This window comes from Camelus dromedarius, chromosome 10 (assembly GCF_036321535.1).
Source record: "Camelus dromedarius isolate mCamDro1 chromosome 10, mCamDro1.pat, whole genome shotgun sequence".
Lineage (NCBI taxonomy): Eukaryota > Metazoa > Chordata > Mammalia > Artiodactyla > Camelidae > Camelus > Camelus dromedarius.
Window position 1 is genome coordinate 18,916,723 of NC_087445.1, and position 24,152 is coordinate 18,940,874.

The 24,152-nt window shown below is 43.4% G+C and overlaps 3 protein-coding genes across 3 annotated transcripts; 2 read left to right on the forward strand and 1 right to left on the reverse strand.

Moving 5' to 3' along the window:
- Nucleotides 1–24: 24 nt before the first annotated feature.
- On the reverse strand, nucleotides 25–24,070 carry LOC116152608 (uncharacterized). Its single transcript, XM_064490858.1, has 6 exons — nucleotides 23,949–24,070; nucleotides 22,912–23,143; nucleotides 20,542–21,345; nucleotides 19,658–19,851; nucleotides 15,868–18,061; nucleotides 25–505 (listed from the first exon to the last, which is right to left on the reverse strand). The coding sequence occupies exons 1-3, from the start codon at nucleotides 24,068–24,070 to the stop codon at nucleotides 21,073–21,075; spliced, it is 627 nt and encodes a 208-aa protein (XP_064346928.1). The 3' UTR covers nucleotides 25–505; nucleotides 15,868–18,061; nucleotides 19,658–19,851; nucleotides 20,542–21,072.
- LOC116152603 (interferon alpha-14-like) lies at nucleotides 13,259–13,804 on the forward strand. Its single transcript, XM_064490165.1, has one exon. It carries the CDS (start codon nucleotides 13,259–13,261, stop codon nucleotides 13,790–13,792), a length of 534 nt encoding a protein of 177 aa, XP_064346235.1. The 3' UTR covers nucleotides 13,793–13,804.
- On the forward strand, nucleotides 17,594–18,367 carry LOC116152574 (interferon alpha-1-like). Its single transcript, XM_064490164.1, has one exon. The coding sequence runs from the start codon at nucleotides 17,594–17,596 to the stop codon at nucleotides 18,155–18,157; it is 564 nt and encodes a 187-aa protein (XP_064346234.1). The 3' UTR covers nucleotides 18,158–18,367.
- Nucleotides 24,071–24,152: the final 82 nt, after the last annotated feature.

Below are 24,152 nucleotides of genomic sequence, written 5' to 3' on the forward strand. Positions count from 1 at the left end.
GCAAACTACTAATAAATAGAAACATTAGATAATATTCTTTTATTACAGTATTTTTATATAATAGCATACATACTCACTGTTCTGCACCTATCTTTTTTAGCTTGGAGATCTTCTCATATTACTGTATAGAGAATTTCTTCATCTTTTTAAATAGTTGTATTGTTTCCCACTGAATGGTTGTGTCATACATTATTTGGCTAGTTCCCTACTGATGGACATTCAGCTGGTTCCAACTGTTTTCTGTTGTTTCTGGTGGGTGGCAGCAAGGTCCAGAAGGCTAGGATCACTGCTATCCTCCACCGGATGCTTCAGCAAATCTTCAAACTCTTCAGCATAAGAGATCGGTTGGAATATGATTGGCCTAGAAAAATTCTTTACTGGACTTTATCAGCATTGGCAAGTCCTGGAGACCTGACTGGTGCAGGAGTTGGGATGGAAGGACTCCACCGAGCTGTGAAGACTCCATATGGCTGTGAAAAAGTACTTCTAAGGAATCGGTTTCTCTCTGGAAAAGAAAGAACAGAGCTGCTATACCTGGGAAGTTATCAGAGCAAGAAATCATGAAATCTTTCCGTCTGTTATCAGACTTGCAAGAAAGATTAAGAGCTAAGGAACCAGAAGTACGCTATTAAAGAAACAATTATTATGGACAGATATAACTCATCATACTCCCACAAGTTTAGTCATTTCAAAAGACTTTTTCTCTGACTTCATCATGAAATAAATGGATTAAATTTGTAAAAATATTTATTAGTAGTATTAAGGAACTATAAGTTGAAGCATATAGTTCATAGTGGGCACCAGATCATCATAGATAACCTTATTAATGTACTTAAGTACTTAACTATCTATTTTACTATATTTCAATACTTTTGCTTGTATCTGTGCTAATTACACAGAAGTGTTCATCTTTATATTTTTAAATTATCACTTAAAGGTTTACTTTCAAAAATTTTTGCACTTGTTTATTTTTAATATATTAATACCAAGACTGATTTTGCAACCTTAATTAAAGGATGGAGCTGCAGTTTATTCATTCATTTCATTCAAGTTATGTATCTAAATCACAGGTTCTATGACTGCCTTCATAGGATAAAAAGGTGAAGAAAGAAAATGAAGTGCCAGCCCTCTTGAAACCTTCCTTTGTGCTGGAAGGAAATGTAAAAATATTAATCAACCAATTAATTAATTTCAACTACATTATATACTAACACTGTAAGCAAAAGAAAAGAGGCTTCTGACACCAGAAACTGGAGGATGCAGGGACTCCAGGCCTTAACATTGGATGTATAGTTCTAGAGCTTCCAGAGCGCGATGGCGAGATGTGTTAACTTGGGACTGGGGTTTCCTAGATCCTGAGAGCCCAGGAAGGAATGAGATCCTCTAGAAACAGAATAGAAAATCAGAAGACCAAATGCTGAATCTTAGGGACCTTCACATTTTAATGTAGGGAAGAGGATAATGAGCCTGAAAAGGACACTGGAATGGACTGCAACACAACAGGAAGACAACCAGGAGACAATGGTGAGAAGATATTTCAGGGAAGAAATATATTTAAAAGACAATGTCTTATATTCAGGGAAAATGAGGGCTGTTTTCACAGAGTTAATTCCACAAAATCTAGATTGGAGTATAGTGACTAAGGTTAAGTAAGAGGAAAGGTTTTGAAGACAGAGTAGGTAGAAACTTCTTTTGGGAAGTTTATCTGTGAAAGGAAGAGAACTAGGGTAGCACCTGGAGAATGATAATGTGTGTTTATATTATTGGATGTAATTTTTAAAAAAATTTTTACATTTTTGGGGAGAAAGATTTCAAGTAATGGATGCAGTGGCACAAAGCATATAAAATCAGTATTTTATTTCTTTTAAACAACTGCTGATGTAATAGGCTAAAATGTCAAGCATCATTGTTAAATCACTTTTAAATACTAGTGAGCTAGAATGCTTTTTCATTTGCTTTGTTTGCTATTTTTAGTTCTTTTAATGTTCATTTCATGACATTATCTAGTTTTGTACTGTCCTTATGAATTATGTTTTTATATATCCTTAATTCTTAAAAGTAGTTGGAAACCTTTTATGCAGATGGTAGCTATCGTCCTATGTTGCAACAATGGCTAAAATCAGTGTCTGAAATTGGAGGGAACCTCCCAGACTGGGAGGGGAAAGACGTATGTATTCTTTTGCTGATTCTGGCACCTGGCACACTTCTCCTGGTTCCTCTCCCTACTTTAAGTATTAAGTAGTATTAAGCAACTATAAGTTAAACATATAGATCTAATTCCTAATTCCTTCACTTCTGTATCACAATAGTTTCCTTCCTCTTCAGGGCTGAAATGACCAGGGGCCCCTCTCCTTCACCCCTTTTCCTACTTGCACAACTACTTCCTGTTCTGTTGTGGTTTCTGGCTTAAAGTTTTCCCAGATGGACTCAAAAAGAAAGTAAAAGTTGAGTAATATTTTCAGATTTTGTAGAAACCTAAGTAAGAGAAGTCTCATTTTTTAATGTTGAATACTTCTGAAACATGAGGGCCCACATAGTTCAAAGGAAGCAGAAAGCAGAGTCTAGTAACTGTGTGGGCTACGAAAACTCTTGGCAGGAAGAACAAATACAAAAACAAAACAACCCTACTGGCCAAATGCAACAGGGCCAGACACCAAGTCTGCGGAGGGCAGGCTTCTGGTCTGTGTAGCTGTGTTCCTTTTAGGGAATTTTCCCCCAGAGCTGATAAGAGGCTCTTTCCTGGCAGGAACTGACCCTAATAGTGGGATAAGCCTCTTGCCACAGTCTTTGTTATCAAGAGGAGTGTTCACCTTCAGGCAGGGCACAGCTCCTTTGAACCAGAGGCAGGTACGGTGAGAGAAAAAGGAGCCAAAGTAAGGTTCCTTCCTCCAACCTGCTTGCAGACCCAGGGTTCCTGATGAATGACTTGCTCCACAGACCGCCTGACAGTAGGCGGTGGGCAGGCCTGAATATCTGAGGGTAGAAACTACAATGGGATTTTGGAGAACGTTCTCACATTTGAGGGTGCACTGAATTTCTCTCTTAGGAGTAAATACCCAGTTTCACAAATTCATTTTTTATAATAGATCTTTCAACTTTATAATTAGGAAAATATGTTCACTATAACTTTGCATAAGGATTGCAACAGCCCTTTCTACCCTGCCACAGTAGCAAAAGGTAGCAGTCCCGCTCCACGTCTGCCTCCAAGTCCCTTTTTATTACTGGATCCCACAACATCTGAGGATCATTTTTACCCCACCACTTGCCTTTTACTTTCAACCCACGGAACACACAGATGCTGGAACCTATTTCCCACTTTGTCTTTCAAAACTACCTTCTCCCTAACCTACACTTCCCAAGTCCATCTTTCTCTCTTCCATTGCCCATGTTTCAAAGACTAATTCCATGGCCAAGGTTGCAAAGCTCCTTGGAAGAAACCCTCAAGCAGATCAGGGAGAAGTTATCACAAGAAATTCAGTCCTTAGGCTGGATAGCTCTTTCCCTGCACCCTCACCAGTAGCAAAAGAGGGCCAGATGACCAGGAGAGGGGCCTGCTCTAATTCTTCTCAAAGGCTTGCCGAATTAGCCCATCAGACAGGGAAGGATAGCAAACAGACAAGAATCTATCATCAACTCAGGAGAGAGAGGACAAGGAATTAGCAGAGACCCCTGCAAGCAAGTTGCCCCAGTTCCTGCTACAGGCTCCATGAAAGAGTAATGTTAAAAGCCAGATGAAGTGTCTGTGTCAGACGCTTCATCCACAGAAAATAGGGAAGGTATACGAAGATCCACAGCACAAATCCATGGTGATGTCAGCCTCTTTTGAGAGCCTAAACCTACTAAAAATCAGAGCAGTCTTTATGAGTAAAAGGGTAGTGAAACTCAGAACAAGTCAGATATTGGCCAGATCCTAGAGAAGAAACGGAGGCTTATGCATGAGGTTAAGGAAAGAAAAGACATTGCACCCAGAAATTACTGTGATGACAAGCCCCTTCCTCCTCCCAAGGAAAGGTAAGGGTTGAGCGCCTCATCCTGCAGCCTTTAAGCAGGGTGTGAGGGTACCAGTGCCCCAAGCATCTGTGCCCTTTGTTCTACCCAAACTTCACTACATACTTTTCAGAGGTACATACCTCTCCACCTTTGCTGCCTGAAAACTTCCACATCTCTAAGAAGCTGGATTCTTCTTGTATTGAAGGTAAACTCATGAACTGTTATTGCCTTTTGACCGATTCCCTGCACTTTGGTTTTATTTAACCCTAAATATGCTTGCTACACGATGGCTATCTTCTGCCAACCTGGAATGTTTCAAGTTCAGAATCCAAAATAATGAGGAAAATTGCCACAAAAAGTTAATAGTGTTCATTATAGCACGACAAGTGCAATGAACTTCCATGCTAGGTAATGAAAAGACAAGTGATCTTAGAGTAAGCCAGTGGAAAGAGTGCTACACTTTATAGAACCATATAGATCGAATCATCTACACCTTATATATGTATTTCTTTTGTATACATTTCAAAAGATTAAGTTTTTAATAAGTGGAATTAAAACGTGTCACATTGTAGTCACTTAAGGAAGTGCCAGGGGGTATGTATACTATCTTTCAGTTGAAGACATGACCAGGCTCCATCAGCTTGACTGGGCCCTAAGGCAGAAAAAGAGCATATTCAGAAATGATTGTCTACATAGAGGAAGACAAGCAATCAGGAGAGAAACCCCTGTCCAGTCTTCTGCCCTACTTATCTAGTCATTATGTTAATTGTGTCCTTTCTATGTAATGATACAAACTAAACTTTCATGAGAGAGAGAGAGAGGGAGGGAGAGAGAGAGAGAAAGGGAGAGGGAGAGAGACAGAGAGACAGAGAGGGAAATATCTCATTTTTTACTCCAAGAAGTAGCTGATCTAAATGGTCCATCTAGAAGAGTGGAAAGGCTAAAAAATAAAAAATAACTTAATCCCTTAGCAGAGCCATATGAACAGGGCTCCTTCGTTATTGTCAATGTCTGGGGCAGGGGTCAAAATAGAAGCTATCATATATGCTGCTGTGGGTCAGATGCCTGAGAAAGCAGACCGTGAGACAGAGACTGGCATGCAAGGAGTTTACGGGGAATGTGTAGATCAAGCACTGTGGCCAAGAGAATTTGAGCAGAAGCAGCTGCGCTGCAGTTTGTCACACAGGGCTTTAGCTAATCCCAAGGGAGCTCTGATGCTGGGATGACCCCGTAGCAGTAGAGTGCAGGGACCAGGCCTTTATACCCCCACACTGACCGGTAACTGGATGAAGGCTGCTCCAGGAGAGGCAAATAATTTTGAGCTAAATGACTCACTTTAGCCAAGAGCACTTTCCAGAGAGGATCTATAGGCTGTGAGCTGCAGCTCTATCAGCAGCTGGAGGGAGTAAGTCCTCAAGGTAGGTAAATCCACTTACCCATTTAAAGGGAGACTTGAATGGTGCATCAAACATCTATTATAAATGCCAAAGTGTTGGATTTTATTCATCAGATTATAGGAAACAACCAAACTGTAGAAATAATATGACTAGATTTGATTTGTAAACTAAATATATTGGCTCCATTCTTGACCTAGGCAGTGCCTTGAAGAAGAGAGTCTTCCAGTTAGTTTCCTTAAGAAGGTGCCAGGGGGTTGGACAGGATGGTTCCACAGAATAATCTGTATTATTTCTCTGTAGGTATGTTCCAGTCTCCAAATTTCTAAATCATCTGCAAAAATAGTGCCATCTTTCTGACTCTTGTAACCCAGGTAAGAGACCTCAAAAATCCCTTTAGGAAGCCTAGAAAGATCCTCAAGAGATATGACTGCATAAACCTGGCTAACGGAGGAGCTGAATAAGCCTGGAAAGGAGTGTAATGGGAAGAAAAGAAGAATATCACGCTATCCAGTTATTGCCGCATTATCATTTGCAGAAATCAGTTCTGCAGTCTCTGTAAGGCATTTGTTCTTTCTTTTTCAAAAACTACAAAGACTGAATAAAACTGTGGGACAGGAAAAAAAAAAATCTCCTGTAATTTGGAAATGCATTAGGGGTAGGATGGAAAAAAGAATGTAAATCAAATTTATATTCTGTTTCCCAAAAAAATTTCAGTAAGCTAAAATTACATTGTTTAAGATGGTAATTCTCTCAAACGAAAATGAGATAAGCAAAGAAGTAACTTTGACAAAATTATTGCTGAATTTGCTTTCAAGAAAGCCCAGTAAATTATAACAAATACCGATTTTGGTATAAATAAAACGTTTAAAATTAAAAGAATCTGAGTTTTAATACATCCACTTTTCAATATTTTTAAACTACTATAACGTTGTAGAAGCAGCTAACCATTAAAATTTAGTAAAATCATTTTAATAAAATTCGTGTCCAGATTGACGATGCCTTTCCCTTTCCTTGATTTCGACTTCCCGGAAACAACCCAGAATCTGTAAACACAGCACAACACGCCCTGCTACCGAGCCGTCAAGCCCCGAAGAAACCCACGCGGGTGTGAACCGCTCGGGCCAAAGCCTCCTGCCAGGAAGGGAAGGACGGGCGCGGGCAGGTGCGGAAAACGAAGGGCTCTGGGCGAAGCCGCGGCCGGCGGGGACCGGGAGGCCCGAGAAGGAAGCCGACTCACCGCTCTCGCCGCCCCCACGCGCTCGCGGGGCCCCGGCGGCGCCTCTCCCGGGCCGGGGCTCCTGCCCGCGGCGAACCCCACGTCCTCCCCGTGGCCGCAGCGCCCGAGTCCGTGGGGGCGGGACGCCCAGGCGGGTCCCGCGGGGTGGGCGGTGCCTGTCGGTCCGGTTCGGCGAGCTCGCGCGCCCCCTCCCGGCCGGCGGGGCGCAGTGAAGACAGCTTTGCGCGCATTGCTGAGCTAATGGCTCTGCTGCCCAGTTTTCCCTGCGGTCCAAGCAAAGCGCTGGATTCCTGGTCTCTCCGCAGATGGCAATGGCAATCCACAACACCCCTCACATTTTACACAGTTAGAGAACATCATCCTCAATGTCATCAGTGAATAGCTTGGCAGCCCTGGAGAGCTTTGGTGATGCAGATGACCGGCTGTGCAGCCTTTATCCTGCTGAGCACCTTCCCACAAATGAGATGCTTAAGTAGGACACGGTTGTCATCTCTGCACTTGTCTCAACTTTGTTTCCACTTATTTTTTCAACTTCTATTTGTGGGCATCAGAAAACAACATAACTTCAACACTTCTTTTGAATTATAACATTGGAAGTGAAATACACTCATGGAAAATGACAGAAGTCTCAACCCAGGTCTACACTAAGTATTTTAAATACTTTAATACAAGTACAGTGAAAAAATTAAAAAACAAAAATAAGTATAATATGAATTAAATTAACCCAAAAATACTTCAAAATATATATAAAATGAAACACTGTGCTTTTAAAATATTCCCACTTTTCAGTTATTCGATACTTTCCCCACCACGTCAATGCTGATCCCCGAAAGACCCCAGGAGACTCACAGAGCATCTATGGGCGTACATCGCCCGGTCCCCTGCCCCGATGATGGCCGTACAAACTCACCCCCAGGGCGACACCAACTGATCCCTAGCACGCCCCCAAAACCATCCAAACATCCCTACGTGCCCATAGGCTTTTTCCTTGGTCAGCCTGACAGGAAAGTGCTTAAACCTAGAAAAACAGATACCATCTCCATGAGTCATAGCCTCAGGCCTCTCAGAATGGCTTGACTAAACTATGTAACTTGTCAAAGCAGCCGAAACCTAGAAAAAAAGATACAATTACATACTAGAGTCATAGGCTCAGGCATCTAAGGATGGCTTGGCCTAACGATGTAACTTGGGAAAAAAGCCCAAACTAAGAAAGACGCATACAACCAGATACAACCACGTAGTAGAGTCAAAGCCTCAGGCGTATCTACAATGCCTTGGCCTAAGGATGTAATTTAGGAAAACAGCGCAAACCTACAAAAACAGATACCACCTCAATGAGTCATAGTCTCAGGACACTCAGAATGGCTTGGCTAAACTATGTAAGTTGGAAAAGAGCCCAACTGTAGAAAAACAGAACCATGTAGTACAGTCATAGGCTCAGGCCTCTGAGAACAGCTTGGCTAAACTATGCAACTTGGGAGATAAGCCCAACCATAAAAAAACAAATACAACAATGCAGTGTAGTCATAGGCTCAGGCTTCTCAGAATGCCTGCTAAACTATGCAACTTGGCAGAAGAGCCCAACTGTAGAAAATGAGTTACAACCATGTAGTATAATCATAGGCCCAGCACTATAAGAACAGCTTGGATAAACTATGTAACTTGGGAAAAGAGCCCAACCAGAGTAAAACAGATACAACCATGTACTATAGTCATAGCCTAAGGCCTCTCAGAATGGCTTGGCTAAAGAATACAACTTCAGAGAAGAGCCCAGCCGTAGAAAAACAGTTACAACCATTTAGTTGAGTCATAGCCTCAGGTCTCTCAGAATGGCTTGGTTAAACTATGCAAGTTGGGAGAAGAGCCCAAGCATACAAAAACAGATACAACCATGTAGTTGAGTCATAACCTCAAGCCTCTCAGAACAGTTTTGATAAACTGTGCAACTTGGGAGAAGATCCCAACCATAGAAACAGAGTTACAATCATGTTGTATATTCATAGCCTCAGGCCTCTCAGAACGGCTTGGTTAACAATGCAACTTGTGAGAAGAGCCCAACCATAGAAAAAAAGTTACAACCATATAGTATAATCATAGGCCCAGCACTCTCAGAACGGCTTGGCTAAACTATATAACTTGGGAAAAGAGCACAACCATAGTAAAACAGATACAACCATGTACTATAGTCATAGCCTAAGGCCTCTCAGAACCGCTTGGCTAAAGAATACAACTTCAGAGAAGAGCCCAAACGTAGAAAAACAGTTACAACCATGTAGTTGAGTCACAGCCTCAGGCCTGTCAGAATGGCTTGGCTAAACTATGTACCTTGTCAAAAGAGCCAAAACCTAGAAAAAAAGATACAATCAAGTACTAGAGTCATAGGCTAGGGCCTATGTAGAATGGCTTGTCCTAACGATGTACCTTGGGAAAAGAGTCCAAACGTGGAATAACGGACACAACGGTGAACTAGAGCCATAGCCTCAGGCCTATTTAGAATGGCCTGGTCTAACAAGGTAACATGGAAAAAGAGCCCAAACCTACAAAAACAGTTACCATCTCGATTAGCCATAGCCTCAAGCCACTCAGAATGGCTTGGCTAAATTATGTAACTTGTAAGACCAGCCCAAACCTAGAAAAAAAGATACACTCACATTACAGTCATAGGCTCAGGACTCTCAGAATGGCTTGGTCTTATGTTGTAACTTGGGAAAAGAGCCCAAACCTATGAAACAGGATAACATCTCAATGAGTAATAGCATCAGGCCTCTCAGAATGACATGGCTAAACAATGTAAGTTGTAAAAGGAGCCCAAACCTAGAAAAATGATACAATCATGTACAAGAGTCAAAGGCTCAGGCCTCTAGAACAGCTTGGCTAAACTATGCAACTTGGGAGAAGAGCCCAACCTAAGAAAAACAGTTACAATCATGCAGTATAGTCATAACCTCAGGCCTGTCAAAACAGCTTGGCTAAACTATGCAACTTGGGACAACAGCCCAACCTTAAAAAATACTGTTACAACCAGGTAGTTGTGTCATAGCCTCAGGCCTCTCAGAACGGCTTGGCTAAACTATGCAACTTGGGAGAAAGGCCAAGCGTAGAAAAACTGTTACAAACATGTAGTTGAGTCACAGCCTCAGGCCTGTCAGAACGATTAGGCTAAACTATGCAAATTGTGAGAAGAGCCCAAACTTAGAAGAACAGATAAAACCATGTAGTATAGTCATAAACTCAGGACTCCCAGTACGCCTTGGCTAAACTATGCAACTTGGGAGAAGAACCCAACAGTAGAAAAATAGTTACAAACATGCAGTATGGTCGTAGCCTCAGGCCTCTCAGAACGGCTTGTATAAACTATGCAAATGGAAGAAAAGCCCAACCTTAGAAAAACAGTTAGAATCATGTAGTATATTCATAGCCTCAGGCCTGTAAGAAAGGCTTGCCCAAACTATGCAACTTAGGAGAAGAGCCCAACCATAGAAACACAGATACAACCTTGTACTATAGTTATAGGCTCAGACCTCTCAGATCAGCTTCACTAATCTATGCAACTTGGGAGAAGAGCCCCACCATAGAATAACAGTTACAACTGTGTAGTATAGTCATAGCCTCAGGACACTCAGAAAGCTGCCTAAACTATGCAACTTGGGACAAGAGCCCAACTGTAGAAAAACTGTTACAACAATGTAGTATAGTCATAGCCCCAGACCTCTCAGAAAGCTGCCTAAACTATGCAACTTGGAACAAGAGCCCAACCTTAGAAAAACTGTTACAACCATGTAGTTGAGTGACAGCCTCAAGACTGTCAGAAAAACTGGGCTAAAGTATGCAACTAGGGAGAAGAGCCCAACCATAGAAAAACAGAAACAACCATTTACTTACTATATTCTTAGCCTCAGACCTCTCAGATCGGTTTCGCTAATCTATGCAACTTGTGAGAAGTGCCCAACTGTAGAAAAACTGTTACAACCATTTAGTATATCCATAGCCTCAGCCCTCTCAAAAAGCTTGGCTAAATAATGCAACTTGGGACAAGAACCCAACCGTAGAAAAACAGATAAAACCATATAGTATAGTCATAGGCTCAGTCCTCTTAGAACGCATTGTTTAAACTATGCAACTTGGGAGGAGAGCCCAACCGTAGAAAAACAGATACAACCATGCAGTATACTCTTAGGCTCAGGCCTCTCAGAACAGCTTGGCTAAATTATGCAATTTGGGAGATTAGCCTGTGAAGGAAAAGCCCAGATGGGCTAATGAGCTAAGTCACAAATCTAAGTGTGATAAGTGTCGGTTTACTGATATAAATTCTGCCGGGCTAACTCGTAAATCTGAAGTTTAGTGTCAGTTTACTGGGCTAACAAGCTAACTCATAAATCCAAGCTCAACAAGTGTCAGTAACGTGATCTGTTCCGAATTGATAAGCTTCAGTGTACTGATTCCTTGCTTTTTGTTGTTTGAACCTTATTGGCTAATAGCCCCATACTTGTAATTAACCCTATAAAACCTCATGCGCATGTCTTGGAGGTGCTCAGAGCTTTGGAGCAGAAGCCTCTCTGAGCCCGCCAGCGTAATAAATCTGAGTACTCCAACCCTCTGAGTGGTGCTTGTTTCTTGGCTGGCCTGTCATTTCCGTAACAAGCCCAAACCATAGAAAAACAGATAGAAACATGTACTATAGTCATAGCCTCAAGCCTCTTAGAACAGCTTGGCTAAACTATGCAACTTGGGAGAAGATACAAACCATAGAAAAAAGTTACAATCATGTTGTATAGTCATAGTCTCAGGTCTCTCAGAACGGCTTGGTTCAACTATGCAACTTAGTAGTATAGCCCAAATGTAGAAAAACAGATACAGCCATGTAGTTGAGTCATAGGCTCAGGCCTGTGAGGACCGCTGGGCTAAACTATGCAATTAGAGAGAGAGCACAACCATAGAAAAAGAGATACAACCATGTAATACAGTCATAGCCTCAGTCCTCTCAGAACAGCTTGGCTAAACTATGCAACTTGGGAAAAGAGCCCAACCATAGAAAAACGGATACAACCATGCAGTATACTCTTAGGCTCAGAGGTCTCAGAATGGCTTGGCTAAACTATGCAACTTGGGACAAGAGCCAAACCGTAGAAAAAGATACAGCCATGTAGTTGAGTCATGGGCTCAGGCCTCTCAGTACGGCTTGGCTAAACTGTGTAACTTGGGAAAAGAGCCTAACCATAGAAAAACACATACAACCATGCAGTATACTCATAGGCACAGGCCTCTCATAACGGTTTGGCTAAACTATGCAAATTGGGAGAAGAGGCCAACCATAAAAAACAGATACAACCATGTATATAGTCATAGGCTCAGGCCTGTCAGAACGGATTGGCAAAACTTTGCAACTTGGGAAAAGAGCCCAACCATAGAAAAACAGATACAACCATATAGTTGAGTCACAGCCTCAGGCCTTAGCTAAACTATGCAACTTGGGAGAAGAGCCCAACCATAGTGAAACAGATACAACCACGTAGTTGAGTCATTGGCTCAGGCCTCTCAGAACAGATTGGCTAAACTACATAAGTTGGGAGAAGAGCCCAACCATAGAGTAACAGATACAACCATGTAGTATTGTCATAGCTTCAGCCCTCTCAGAACGGCTTGGCTAAAGTATTCAACTAGGGAGATGAGCCTAACCGTACAGAAACAGATACAACCAAGTAGTACAGTCATAGCCTCCGAACTCTCAGAACGGCTTGGCTAAATTACGTAACTTGGGAAAAGAGCCCAACCATAGAAAAAAGATACAACCTTGTAGGATAGTCATAGCCTGAGGCCTCCCAGAATGGCTTGGCTAAACTATGCAACTTGGGAGAAGAGCCCATTCATAGAAAACCAGATACAACCATGTACTTTAGTCACACCCACAGGACTCCCAGAACGGCTTGGGTAAACTATGTAAGTTGGGAAAAGAGCCCAACCATAGACAAACACATACAACCATGTAGTATATTCATAAGCTCAGGCCTCTCAGAACGGCTTGGCTAAACTATGCTACATGGGAGAAGAGCCCAACCATAGAAAAACTGTTACAACCATGTAGTTCATTCATAGCCTCAGGCCTCTCAGGAAAACTTGGGTAAAGGACACCATTTGTCCCGCAGAACACGGTTAAAAGCCCAGAAAACACGCGACATACTGTGTGCACTACCAGACCTCTCAGAATGCCTTGTCTAAACTATGTAACTAACCCGGGTAACAGCGTAAAAAGAGCAAGAGTGTAAAAAGCCCGGAAGTTACGCAACCGTTACCTGTTAGCTACCAGATAAAAACGCCGCTGGCGAGGCCGCGACATTGCAAGCTCTTCAGCGTTCAGAACCTCGGAGAAAGAAGAGTTTTTCCATGCACTTTTAAAGCCGCATGTAATCGCTCACTTAGGGCGCGATGTACTTCCCCGCACGCTGCTGGAGCTTCTGAAACTCAAAACTCGAAAGTTGGCGTTTCGCAAACGCACGGGATCCGAAGTCCTCCTGCGCCCTCTCGCGGTCGCCTAGAGAAACACCCTCTCCCAGGACCTAGCGAAAGAACCGTTCCCAAATTCTTTAGCGGGGTCCGAGCGCCACCTCGTGGCCTCATCAAATCACTGACATTCTCAATGGCCCAGATCTGTGTGCTTGTGGCAAGAGTGATGCTCTGCTCCCTCCCTGCTTGCTCTCTTCCCAGGAACTTACCTAAGAGCCAGAACCTAGAAAACAAGGAGATCTTCAGGCTTTTGAGACAGATAAAAAGGACCCCCCTTCACTCATGTCTAAAGGACAGGAGGGACCTCAAACTTCCCTGGAAAAGAGACAATATCACCCAAAACCAGATGGCTCAAGGCCCCTGTTGCTACCATCACATGCTCCAGCAGATTTCCCAAGTCTTCAGCACAGAGCACAGCCATGCTGCTTGGGACAACACCTCCCTAAATAAACTACTCTCCAGTCTGGATCTCACCCTGCACCAACTGGAGCAGGCTGAAGAAGGCAATCTAGACTGTGCCTTTTGGGGAACTACTGTTCGGGAGTATTTCCAAGCAATTCATCTCTACTTGAAGGAAAAGGAATACAGCCCCTGTGCCTGGGAGATTGTCAGAGAGGAAACTAAAAAGCGCCTTTCCTTCATGAAACATCCGAAATGGAAAGCATGAGTGAACAAACTTATTTTTAGGGAGAAGGACACAATCGATTTTCTCAATAAATACTTTTCTAATGAGATTTCCACAATCTGTGAAAGTTCTTGGGGGTTATTTGCTATTCCCAACAGGTGAAGTTTGTTTTCTTATGGAAAGGTTGTTAGGGCTGTATGTCACTAAAGACACTTTTCAGGGAACTTAGTGCTACCTGCTGTAACAGGGAACTGAAAAGGATCAGGAATTGAATCATAATAGAAATTTATCTCTCGTGCTTTAAGAGAACAATGCAGCTATCTCTAATCCGATGACTTTTCTAGTTGGCTTCTTCTCAAGAAGGCCTCAGGGGCCTGGCTACCCTCGGCTCCCTGGCTTTGCTATACTCAACGTGGAACTGCACACGTGTCTCCACCACTTGAGTCTACTCCACTCAGACAAGGGAAAATGAATGGTGGATGACATGGGATGTTTTCAAGGCCCAGGACGGTACGGGGCAAGATCACTTCCACGCACACTACGGGACCAGAATTTATGCTCACGGGCGTCTAAGCGGAGAAGTTGGGAAACTACTGGGTGACTAACGGAAGAGGAGAGAAGCTCAGTGAATAAGACCACGTCTCACTTTCACACGATTTGTACGAGTGATTATCCGGGTGGGAACGAACACCGACCAATATTCCTGCTTGCACACACGTTTGAAAAACCATCTGAGCCAAAGTCTGATTCCACAATTTCACCTTGGCAAAGATGACCGGGATGTCCCTCCTTGGAGTTCACAGTATCACTGACTCTTGGAAAGAAGCATTCAAGTCAATACCCAAAGGCATACACTAACGAGGAAAATGCCCCTGACGTAGACACAGGCCATGTTGTTGCCTTATTTCCTGACGGAGACATGAAAAGTACGATCACATCATTCCCTGCAAATACTAGAGGACTTTAGTGACAGTGCAGACCGAGTCTTCCACTTACGACCAGGCCCGTGATTCTCACCTCGTTTTACCAACTACTGACCATAAAAAACTGAAGAAAATATTCCTGCAATCAAAACTTTTACGAAGACCTCACACAAGATTCAAGTGTAACTTCCCTCGTAGATTAACAGGAAATTCACAGCGCATCCTTAGACCAGTGTCCCCTCAGAGCACATCCATCTGGCACAGGCTGCTGTTCTCTGTCACGTGCTCACCGTCTTTGCTTCTACACGAGTCTGACTGAGCTCTTGCACTGAGCTGCGACGCAGAGCACTGTCATGCCTGACGTTCCTTCATACTCCTAAGAGCCGATTTTTGCACCAGTGGGAGCACTCTCATTCCCGGCGAGCCCGCATGAATTAGGAATCAGCTCTCACTGGAATCTTTCCGTATTAGGCCATTAAATTTCAGATTTCCCGAAGCCCTTTCAGAGGTCCTACTCCCTAGCTGTTCTTTTCAACCAAAAGGAAACCCCCTTTGTAATTAAGACAGAACGCGATAAAGACTGATTATTATCACGGAAAGAATGGACTTTCAGCTCCCCTCCTGAATTCATTTCTTTGGCAGTGGAAGTTACTTTACCTCGGTTCTGCACATGTCTATCTTTAAATCATACGTATGTCCGTATGTGACCACCATGGACAAGTCAGCTGTGTAGGAACCGGGCTCAGTCTATTCCCTCTGGTATCCTCTGCAACAGGCCCAGGTACAAAACAGCAAGGCAAGGGACGAAGAGACACTCTCTAATCAATTAGAATGACTGTTGGCTTAGCCATCCAAGGCGATCTCTACTTCTGTTTCCTCAGAAGCTGAGAAATGTCTAAAATGAACATCATGATTTTCGAAAACTGTTTTTGAAAAGAAGAAAACAATCTCCTCTCTTAAATGATTCTGTAACATAATTGAAAAGATCTGTGTAACTTTCCTTGGAGTATATGCTATTCTCAACTTATAAAGTTTTTTTTTTTAATGGAAATGGATTTAGGGAGTAGGTTGTTTTTCATTTTGACTTTCCTTTTATTTTTGTTAGAAAAAAAAAACTTGTCAGTTAACTTTATGCTAGCTGCTGCATCAGGAAAACTGAATGCTGTCAGGAATTTGATCATCATAGAAATTTACCTTTCCTTCCTTTGAGAGCACGATCCAAGCCTTCCTGATCAGATGAACAGTCTGGTTACCTCTCCTCCAGAGTGACTCAGGGACCTAAGAACCCTCTGTTTTGTGGATTTTCCACAATCAACGTGTGGCTCCAAAGTCCCCTGTAGCACTTGGGTCTAGTCCACTCAGCGGTAACGAGAAGAGTATGGTGGATCACATGGGATGTTTTCAGGGGCCAGGACAGTACAGGGCAAGATGACTTCTGCTCACATTACACGGCCTGAATTTATGCTCATGGCAATCCAAGCGCAAAAATGTTGGGAAGCTTCTGGACGGCTCACGGAAGAGGAGACACTTTCAAGGCATAAGACCGCTTTTCATTTTTACACTATTTGTCCTAATGAAGTTCTGGGTGGGGTTGGAGGAAAAAAACAAGGTTCTTGCTTGCACACAGTTTATTAAAAACCAAACTGACCCCAATTCTTATTATACAACTTCAGCTTGGGGAAGATGACTTGGATGTCGCTCAGAGTTCACAGCTTCATAGACTGTTTGAAGAAAGCCTACAAGTTGATTCCCAAAGGCATAAATAAGCTCAGGAGGAAAAAAATCTACTTCGTTTTCATTCTATCTCTTATTATCATCATGATTTGATTCCCTTCCTGAATATCCATCGAGCTCCTGAAACGATAGGGAGTGAAATACACATCTGAGAATGTGGAGGAAGATGGTTTCCCTCCCTGTAGGTGTTTGCAGACCCCTGGGAGGTAGTCTGAGGAGGGGACAAGTCGGGTCAGGCCTCAGTCTCATCTACTGAATGTCAACTACTCTCCCATATAGAGTTTTCTTTTGTAAGAACTGTAAACAGAAAAGTACACCTATAAAAGGAGACACTACAGGATTCATCGTGCACACGTTCCCATCACCAACTTCAACTACTTTCACTTACTCTCATCTACATCCTCCCGTTACCTGCTACCTGATGACTCTGTAGCTAATCCCCGAAATCCTAGGACTTAACCAATTCATGTTTCATAATGCATTTCAGTCGGTTGAATTATGAATGAAAAGAAAGGTAATGTAGTATTTTAAAGAGTTAAGTACTTAAAAATAATGGTGAAGAAAATAATCAAATTTCTCCAATGATTTTGAAAAGTTATGAATGACTTTTATCTATAAAATTTTTAATAAAGTATTTATATAAATTTCATTTGAAAATGTCAATTGACACATTCCTATCCATACAGGTAAACGTCTTCCATTCTAAGTCACTCTTCAAACTCAGTTTTAAAGTTAAATTAGAAGTTAATAGCTTTTAAGTTTAATGTATAGCTTAAGTGTTGTTTTGTCATTCTTAACCCTGCACTGACTACAGAGAAAGCTCTGCACTTCCCATTCCCTATGTACTAAGGAGAGACCTCCACGGTGTATACAAATGGATACACAGTATATACATGATATCGTAATCAAAAGGTAAAAGGAAGTAGGAGAAAATATCAAAAAGGTTCCTTGGGTAGGGAAAGGAGGCAATGATGAAACAAAAAGGGCTTAGAAACGCTGCCCTAACCCACTGGGAGAGTGCAAACTGAAAAGCAAAAACAGAAGTAGAAAGTAAGAGGAAACATTCAGAAAATGGAAACAACCGGGTCCCCATTTAAGACACAGGCACAAAGGCAGGTCTTCAGAGAACCTTCAGACACCAGGGCTCACAGAGTCACCCACCTCAGCCAGGCCAGCAGCACCTACAATGTCCCCAATGGCTCGACCGTTGTCTGTACTGATGGCCCTGGTGGCGCTCAGCTGTCACTCCATCTGCTCTCTGGGGTGTGACCTGCCTCAGACCCACAGCCTGGCCACCAGGAGGACCTTGATGCTCCTGGGACAAATGAGGAGAATCTCCCCCTCCTCCTGCCTGAAGGACAGACAGGACTTTGGATTCCCTCAGGAGGTCCTTGGTGGCCACCGGCTCCAGAAGGCTCAAGCCATCTCTGTCTTCCATGAGCTGGTCCAGCAGCTCTTCCTCCTCTTCAGCACAGAGGGCTCGTCTGCTGCCTGGGAGGACAGCCTCCTGCACAGACTCTGCACTGGGCTTGATCAGCAGCTGACGGAGCTGGAAGCCTGTCCGAAGCAGGAGGCGGAGCTGCAAGGGCGTCCCCTGCTGAATGAGGACCCCATCCTGGCTGTGAGGAGATACTTCCACAGAATCACTCTCTATCTGCAAGAGAAGAAATACAGCCCTTGTGCCTGGGAGATCGTCAGAGCAGAAGTCATGAGATCCTTCTCTTCAGCGAGACACTTGCAAGAAAGATGAAGCAGGAAGGAATGACAGAGGCCTGGTTCAACATGGAAATGATTCTCACTGACCAACAAGACCACACGGCCACCCGGCCGGCCGGGTCAAAGACCCTCATTCCTGCTGGAATCAGGACACGAACTGGATCAATCTGTCAAATGTTGTCGGGAGAATTCAGCAACATCACGTTCTGCTCTGCGGGCACTCGTCTCTCACAGACGCCCATGCTCATCTATCTATTTATTTAAATATTTATTTATTTAACTATTTATAAGCTTTAAATGATTTTTGTTCCTGTAATATGATGTGTACCCATACACTGTGGCTAATTGAAAAAAAATATACTCTTTGTATTTACTCAATGTATTATTTTCTTTGTTCATTAAACTTTTTTTCTATAGAAAACTAATTGTACTTGTTTATTATTTAAAAAAGAAACACCATGTCTGATTGTAATCTGATTAAATAGTGGATAGTACCATTCACTACTCATTACTATGTCACTCAAGGTATAAGAAAAAGGAGATTTTCTCTAAGCCAGGTTATATGTTGCCCGAAGGACATAGAGGTCAATGCGACAAATCCAACCCTATTTTCTTGCATCATTGGTTTTTGTAGAGAAATCATCCAAAAAATAACAATCATAATTAATATGAATTATAAAAATGTTATACTGAGAAGAAGTGGAATAAAAAGTTATTTCTCAGCAGAAGCTGGAGAAAGAAAAGTCAAGAAATAAAAATGAAAGTAGTAGGTATCCTCTACATTTGAGTGCTCAACATCTGATTGCAAATAGCTTTTGGAAAATAGACTTTTGAGTCTGAAATCCACAAGCAATCACATGAGTTGAAAGCCAAGGAACACAAGTAGTCCTGTGTGAAAAGTGAATAGAAGGAGAAAAGGACTTAAAACATTGACTCACAGAACCTTCAACTAATAAAGGGAGGCAAGATCCACCAAGGAAACTGAGGAAGAATGGCCGTAAGTTAACAGGATGAAAGGGAATAGGTTCCCACGAACCTATTTAAAAGGTGAAAACTGCTCCCCAGAATCGCACCATCGCAAATGTGAACTGAAACTGCCCTCTGCATGGGGAAAACAGCTGTCCCTGGTGATCTTACTGGGAGCTGGTCTGGTCGGGTTGATCACCAGACAGCACACTGGGCGAAGGGTGAATATGAGAGATTAGTGACAATATACGTAGGAACCAGCTTTGAAAGATTTGCCTTCTGAAATGCAGGACAGAAATAGAGCGGTGACTAGAAACAACTGTGGATGTTTTTGTTTCTTCCTGCACAGTTGTCTCTTTCCAAACATATTTATCTCTAGATAGATTTCATGGATTTGATGTATTGGCAAATCACATTCATATGTTAGTATTTTATTGATTTTAAATCATGACATATTGAGTTACTTACAATGAGAACTTTTGATTATTTTGATTAATAGGATGTTGAATGTCACTAAGCTGCTCTGTTGTTGACACCATCAACCGCACGGGAAACAGATGGAACTGACCTCGGTGAGAGCGTGCTTGGTGGAATTAATCAGCAGAAACCGTACTGGAGCAGCCGCAAGGCGGTAACACACGAGGAGAATCCCACTGTCACTTTTTTTTTAGTTTACTTGTTTCACTCTCATCAGAGTCAGATTTGCATTTGTTTTCCTTTTGCCTCAGTGCATCCAAGGGCAATGACTGCTTTCTAAGAATGCTGAAGGGAGGACAAAAACAATGACATATTGAGAATTATGGGAAATAATGGCATGTTTCCAGTTTTACTTCCCTATTTTGGTACTAACCTCGAGATGAAACAGAAAGTACTTCAGAAGTAACAAGACAACTCTTGCCCAGGAAAAAATTTTAAAGTCAAACGAGCATATAAAATTTTAAAGACTCTAGAACTAGTAAAGCAAAGATGGCTAGTTTTCCCGAGCATCAAGTACTGACCTCGCAGCCCTACATTTTCATTGTGAGACAGAGAGAGATGAATCAAGAAGTTCAGCAGAAATACACTGACTGAATAATCTAGGGACACTTATTAATTACTTCACCATAAGCCTCCAACGGTAGGTGAATCATCACTGAATCCTTGGGGCCAGCTCAGAAACTTGAGAATATAGTAAATATTCAACAGTTTAACGAACTGAACTCAAGACAGAAACCAACATTTAGCAAAATGCAATTCCCTTCAGGTAAAAAGGAGAAAGAAAAAGGTAACTTTTCCAAAACCCTGTTCCTGTGCACGGCCACACACACACATGGTGCATCATGTTTGGCTTGTTTCATCTGGAAGCTTTGGAAATACTTCAAACCTGTATATGCGATGAAAACAACAGAGGTTGTTCACAGAAACACCCTTAGATCCAGAACAGCTGATTGTTTTGGGGAAAAAAACAATTACCCTTGAATAAAAGTTGAAAGTGTGATGAGCTGACTCACGGCTATCCACTGAAGAATGAGTTACCGGGGGTTCAGATGGAAGATGTGTGGCTGTGTTCACACTGAGCCGAAGAGTGAGATTACACGTGTGCTAATGAGTGAGGGGAGGTGGGGCCATAAAGGATAAACATTTTGTGGGTCTTGGAATTAGAACTGAAATGCCTGTGCTCACTGAAAATAATGAAGAAATCAGCTACAAATTTTGAGAGAACAGCCTGAAGAGTCATTAGCAGGAAAACGTTGAAAGAGTGGAAAATGCCAGTTGCATTTCTGATCAGGAGGCTCTAGTGAAGCACTTGCCACCTGCTCATACTTTTGTAGACAAAATCCGACAGTCTCAGTCATTCATCATTTTATCTTGAGCAATTCACATGAACCCTGGATAACGAGAAAATTGTGAACAGGTCATAGACCTTTCTCCTTCGGCAGTTACTCATCAAATGGTCCCCATTCCTGAAAGGACAAATCCAGAGGAATGAGGAAGCTTGGCTGACTATGGGAGATGGATGGCAGCCAGCTCCGGAAGGCCCAGGCCATCTCTGTCCTCCACGAGATGCTCCAGCAGATCTTCAACCTCTTCCACGCAGAGCGCTCCTCTGCTGCCTGCGACACCACCCTCCTGGACAAACTCCACACTGGACTCCATCAGCAGCTGGAGGACCTGGACACCTCTTTGGTGCAGGTGATGGGAGAGCAAGACTCTGCCCAGGGAAGGGCGGGCCCTACACTGGCCGTGAAGAGCTACTTCCAGGGAATCCATCTCTTCCTGAAAGAGAAGACAGACAGCGACGGTGCCTGGGAAATTGTCCGACTGGAAATCATGAGATCCTTCTCTTCATTAACCAATTTGCAAGAAAGGTGAAGAACTAAGGATGGAGACCTGGGGTCACCTTGACATGATTCTCCCTGACCGAGATGCCATGTCACCCTTGCACATTGGTCTGTGGTCATTTCAAAAGACTCTTATTTTTGCTTTAGCCACAGCATCTATTGAATTAACTCAGTTAATACTTTGTCTGTAGTAATGAGCAAGGATATGGTAAAATTCCTGAGCTTAAGGATCATCAGTCCCTATGCAATGACTTCCCTGTTATTTATTGTTGATTTATTTATATTTATTCTTGAAACTTAGATATTTACATTTTCATATAGATGTTACATTGTGTTAAAATTTTAAAAATATGCTCACCTTGCCACTTCATTAAGTTTGCATCTTGTTTTATGTATTAAATTCTATGAAAGAAAACTTCTTTTTTTTTTTTAATTCTGAAAACCTAAAACCATATATTTTCTATAGAAATCTCTCTCAGAATACTATTTGTCCATTATATCTTATGGAACAGTTCTACCACTTTCTAGGAACTGCTTTTCAAATAGTGGAATTCCACGGAATTGAGAGGAGTCATGGAAATTGCGATAAATGTATAGTCCTTATGCCACACGTTTCACTGATTTATATCCAGTTAGCAAAGAGTGGTTGGTAGGTAAACATCTGAGAGGTGTCCACTCCTCCAGTGAAGTTGGAACACATAGGGTATTGATCGGCTGCTGCTGCTGCCAGCTCTTCCTCTTCCTCGCACCTGCTCCCCAGTCCTGCTTCCCTGAATCGCTCACTTCCTCATCCAGTAACTTCGCTCCCTCCAACTTACTGCCCATCCACACACGTGCTCTCGTTCTGTGCTGCTTTCTAGCTTCAAGGTGTCTCTTACAGTGGAAGCCACAGGAAGAGAGCAAAAGTGAAAGGAGAGCTCGAGGATTTTCAAAACCTCAGGTAGAAGGAGCCGGGGACATGGGGCTGGATCCCAGCTCTGTTATTAATAACTGTATGACCCTGAGAAACAACACAAATACCATGCTCCCTAGTTTTCTCATCTTTCATATGGGGACAAGAATAATAATGTTCCATAGGATTACTGTCAGATTTCCGTGTACTTAACCTTTAAATTAAAGCTTTTTCAACAACTAACAGTGTAGGAGATATTAAACATTTATATTAAATGAAATCATAGATACACACACACACACACATTTTCCCTTTCATCACCCGGGGCCCCTTTAAGTCTCGGAGGGTCCCAATATCTAGTCCAGAGTAGAATCCTTTCCCTGAACTGTGTTTCTCCTCAGAAACATTCCTCAGTCTGAGAACACAGCACAACACGCCCTGCTACCGAGCCGTCAAGCCCCGAAGAAACCCACGCGGGTGTGAACCGCTCGGGCCAAAGCCTCCTGCCAGGAAGGGAAGGACGGGCGCGGGCAGGTGCGGAAAACGAAGGGCTCTGGGCGAAGCCGCGGCCGGCGGGGACCGGGAGGCCCGAGAAGGAAGCCGACTCACCGCTCTCGCCGCCCCCACGCGCTCGCGGGGCCCCGGCGGCGCCTCTCCCGGGCCGGGGCTCCTGCCCGCGGCGAACCCCACGTCCTCCCCGTGGCCGCAGCGCCCGAGTCCGTGGGGGCGGGACGCCCAGGCGGGTCCCGCGGGGTGGGCGGTGCCTGTCGGGCCGGCACGGCGAGCTCGCGCGCCCCCTCCCGGCCGGCGGGGCGCGGTGGAGACAGCTCTGCGCGCATTGCTGAGTGGAGGAGGGCTGCTCAGCTTCACTGTGGTCCAAGGGCAGCGCTACATTTCTGGACTCTTGGTCTCTCTAGTTGTTCACATGCACCACGTTTCTCCGATTGCTATAATCTGGCTTCAGCCTCCCTGTTCTCTTGAAACTGCTCGGCCAAGGTTTACACTAAACTACATGTTGCCTAACTCAGAGATGACTTGTCAGGCAGCTGTCGGCGGACATTTCAGAAGTATCGGACGCCTACGTGTTCCCACGACCATTTTAAAGTCTGACCTACATCTGGTTCCTACGTCACCATCATCCTCTGCTTTTCTGCTCCTCCTCCTCCCCTTCCTTTGTGGACCACTCCCTCTCCTCTCAGGGAATGGCGGGGTTCCTCAAGAGTCTATGCTAGTTCCCACACTTCATCTCCTCTGCACAGAGTCCCACCTCCCAAACAGTCCCAAGTGTCATCTCTAGGATTACGACTTCCGTATGCATGTCTTAGCCAAGAGTCTCATCTCCAAACATTTGTAATCATCTCCAAACCCATATAGCTACCTCCTACCCCAGAACATCTCCACATACCATGTCCACAATTGACCGTCATGCAATTACCTGGCGAATCCCTGCACACCCCTGAGATGCCAGCACACCAGTTGCTTCTTCTGTAGTCAAATGCTCTCCCACTGAGCTGTACCCCCATTAGTTGCTTCTTCTGGAAACATTCCATGACCCATGCAAGGCCCACGTGCTCCCAGCATCCCGTACTTTCTCTATCACAGCATCAGCCTCCTTCCATTCACTGCTCTGTTGCACACATCCTCACCAAACGGGGAGTTCTGTGAAGGCAGGCAGCACGTCTACTCTTTTCATTGTGTCTGGCACCAGCACAGGGCCAACAAAGACAAAGGGGTAGTCACTACTTATTGGCTGAAGCTTAAATTCCATGAGCCTATAAATATATTTCGCTTCAGTTCTCTTTCACACAAGGACAGAAATTCAATCAACAAGCATTAGACATGTGTCCTCC